Source organism: Cyprinodon variegatus, unplaced genomic scaffold, assembly GCF_000732505.1.
Source record: "Cyprinodon variegatus isolate N-32 unplaced genomic scaffold, C_variegatus-1.0 Scaffold1266, whole genome shotgun sequence".
In the NCBI taxonomy this organism is placed as follows: Eukaryota; Metazoa; Chordata; class Actinopteri; order Cyprinodontiformes; family Cyprinodontidae; genus Cyprinodon; species Cyprinodon variegatus.
This window is the reverse complement of record NW_015151719.1, coordinates 170,413-173,019: the sequence shown is the minus strand read 5'-3', so window position 1 is coordinate 173,019 and position 2,607 is coordinate 170,413. Positions and strand designations below refer to the sequence as shown.

General features: G+C 38.9%; 1 protein-coding gene across 1 annotated transcript in view; it reads left to right on the top strand.

The window, feature by feature from the left end:
- Window positions 1-552: 552 nt before the first annotated feature.
- Window positions 553-2,607, top strand: part of LOC107102505 (vacuolar protein sorting-associated protein 4A) — a 13,409-nt gene continuing 11,354 nt past the window's right edge. The window contains exon 1 of the mRNA XM_015401836.1: window positions 553-759. Within this exon, the coding sequence (XP_015257322.1) occupies window positions 739-759 (21 nt within the window). The 5' untranslated portion in view covers window positions 553-738. The remainder of the gene's footprint in view (window positions 760-2,607) is intronic.

The following is a 2,607-nucleotide window of genomic DNA, read 5'->3' as shown; positions in this document are numbered from 1 at the left end:
ATTTTCTTCTTATTATTAATATTTTCTTCTTATTATTGATATGTAAGTGTCCATTTAAATCTTTAAAAATATTTGCAAAGTGCTAAAAAAGAAAAATGTAATTTTCCATAGAAATACTTGTGTTTCTGTAGAACTCAGCATTATCCTCAGGGAGCTCCATAACATTTAAATCTAGATGTAATATCCATAATCCGCCACCAGGTGGCAGTAACTAACTTACACTAAACTGCTGCGAAGGTCGGCAAAGTTATTTTTACACAACCTGATCTATTTATTATTATTATTATTATTATTATTATTATTATTATTATTATTATTATTATTATTATTATTATTATTATTATTATTATTATTCTGTCTTCATCAGCGATAATTTAACAGTTGACCAAATGCATCCATGCTCCATATAATAACCTGTCTTTGTTTTGAATCTTTCAGTTAGCGCTTTGAAAACTTCAACCGGACACTCCTTATCAGTTGGTGGCGGTAATGCTCACCGACCATTTTTGCCAGAAGAAGAAACTTCAACCGGAAGCTTTTCTCGTCTCATCCAGCTTGTCAGAGGTCAGAGGCTGCAGTATTGTTGTTGCTAACGCTTAAGCTTTGCTCTGGTCATGACACAAATACCTATTTTACCCTAAAATACAATAGAAATAGAACAAGCGTTTTATAAACCATCCACCTTTGGGGAGGAATAAGAATATAAAGCCGTGGGGAAGAGCCGAAAAGTGAGATGAAATGACAACGTCAACATTACAGGTACGTTTCAGCGTTAGCCAGTGCTAACTTGTTCACAAAGCTAACCTTTGAGTTTTAACCTACCTGAACGGTTTTATACAACCATGAAAACATCCGAGAGATTTTGCTCAAAGTATTGTTTTTTTATTACCATCTGAAATCTAAAAACCTTTTTAAAATTCACGAGAAAATACAGATTTTATAAGGCCCTTCTCTTTAATCAAAACAAAAGACAACACCTAAATACTGCACACCCTCAATATGTTAAGTTTATCTACTGTTACTGTAGTAATAGTTTCCACTTAGACATTTATTTTGATCTGTCAATGATAAAAGAAAAAAAAAAGATTCTGTCATTTATGTTTAAATGATATAAAGTTTAAGGGCTTTGCTTTCTCCAGCAGCTCATATTGGGGGAGTGGTGGCCTAGAGGTCAGGGCATAGAGCTTGAAATCCTGAGGTTGTGAGTTTGAAACCCACCCTCCCTAGGACTGCCACTCTCTGAGCAAGACCCTTAACCTCACACTGCTCCCTGGGCGCCCCACGATGGCAGCCTGCTGCTCCCAAAGGGGATGGGTTAAATGCAGAGGTACATTTCAACCAGCTTAAATGTCAACCAGACCCATTTGCACAGAGACAGATAAAAACCTATCAAAAAACTAAACATTACCCGCCTCATATCTGACTCCATAACCATTCAAAAATATGTATATTTACATTAATTTCAGATGGACCTATTTACATATTTGTATTATATTAAACTGCACTTACAGCCATTTACCTTCTACGTGTGATCTTGCTTGGACTCGCAATGATTCATGGGATACCCAAGACTACGTAGGATACACCAGACCCATCCTTCAGAAAGGGCAAAAAGAAGGATTTATTTGTCGACCGCATAATGAGGAGTCTTGCATTCCGGACAGGCCTCGGCGCCGCGCTATGATACAATCTTTAGATGACCCTGGCATTTGGAGGACGCAGCTGCTTACCGGTAATTCAAACTCAGCATTTAGGATGAAGAAAAATGGAAAGAAGTGACTTTGTGGTCCTGTTCGAAATCCGGCAGCTGTGTCCTTCGTAGGCCGTGGAAATAAGGAGACCGGAAGAATTTTGGCTGTTGATCCGAACAGGTCCAGCCTTCTCCACTGCCTCTCACTCACCCTATGCTCTGTAGCAACTGTGACGGCTGATGTACAAAACAGGCAAAGAATGGATGCCCAACTTCTCGCTACTGTTCTGTTTGCTAATTTAATTTCTGAGGAGCTTCAGCAGCAGTACTGTCGTTGTTGAACCATTTTCTCAGGCACTGCAGATTTATTACAATGTGTCCTCAAATATCAGCCAAACCCATTTGCACATGGACAGATAAAAATCAATAAACTAACCATTACCTGCCACATATCTGACTCAATAACCATTTCAAATAACCATTTTCATTCATTTCAGACGGAATTATTCACATACTTATTCAAAACTGCAGTTACAATATTCACCACTGTTCGGCGCTATTTACCTTTTTCCTCTGAGCACGGAGCAGCCGGCTTGCTTCGATTCACAATGAATCATGAGATAGGGTGGTCTACGAAGGAAACATGAGACCTACATTTTTTGGGGGAGGCGGCATTCGTTGGCCATGTTAAAGTGAGAAGGATTTGTCCCCTTCAAAGTAAAGGCTGTAACGCCCCGGGGCCTCCTCACACGGTTCTTTTCCTGGGAGCAAGTTATTTACTACTCTTAACTCAAACTCGTTAAAACCATATAAAAAAGGACTATAAAAACAGGAGTAAAAAAGTAACAGAGTTTCTTCCAGAAGAGGATGTTTCAGGACAGAGAAAAATGCTTCGAGCTATGCACAGCTGTGGTCTC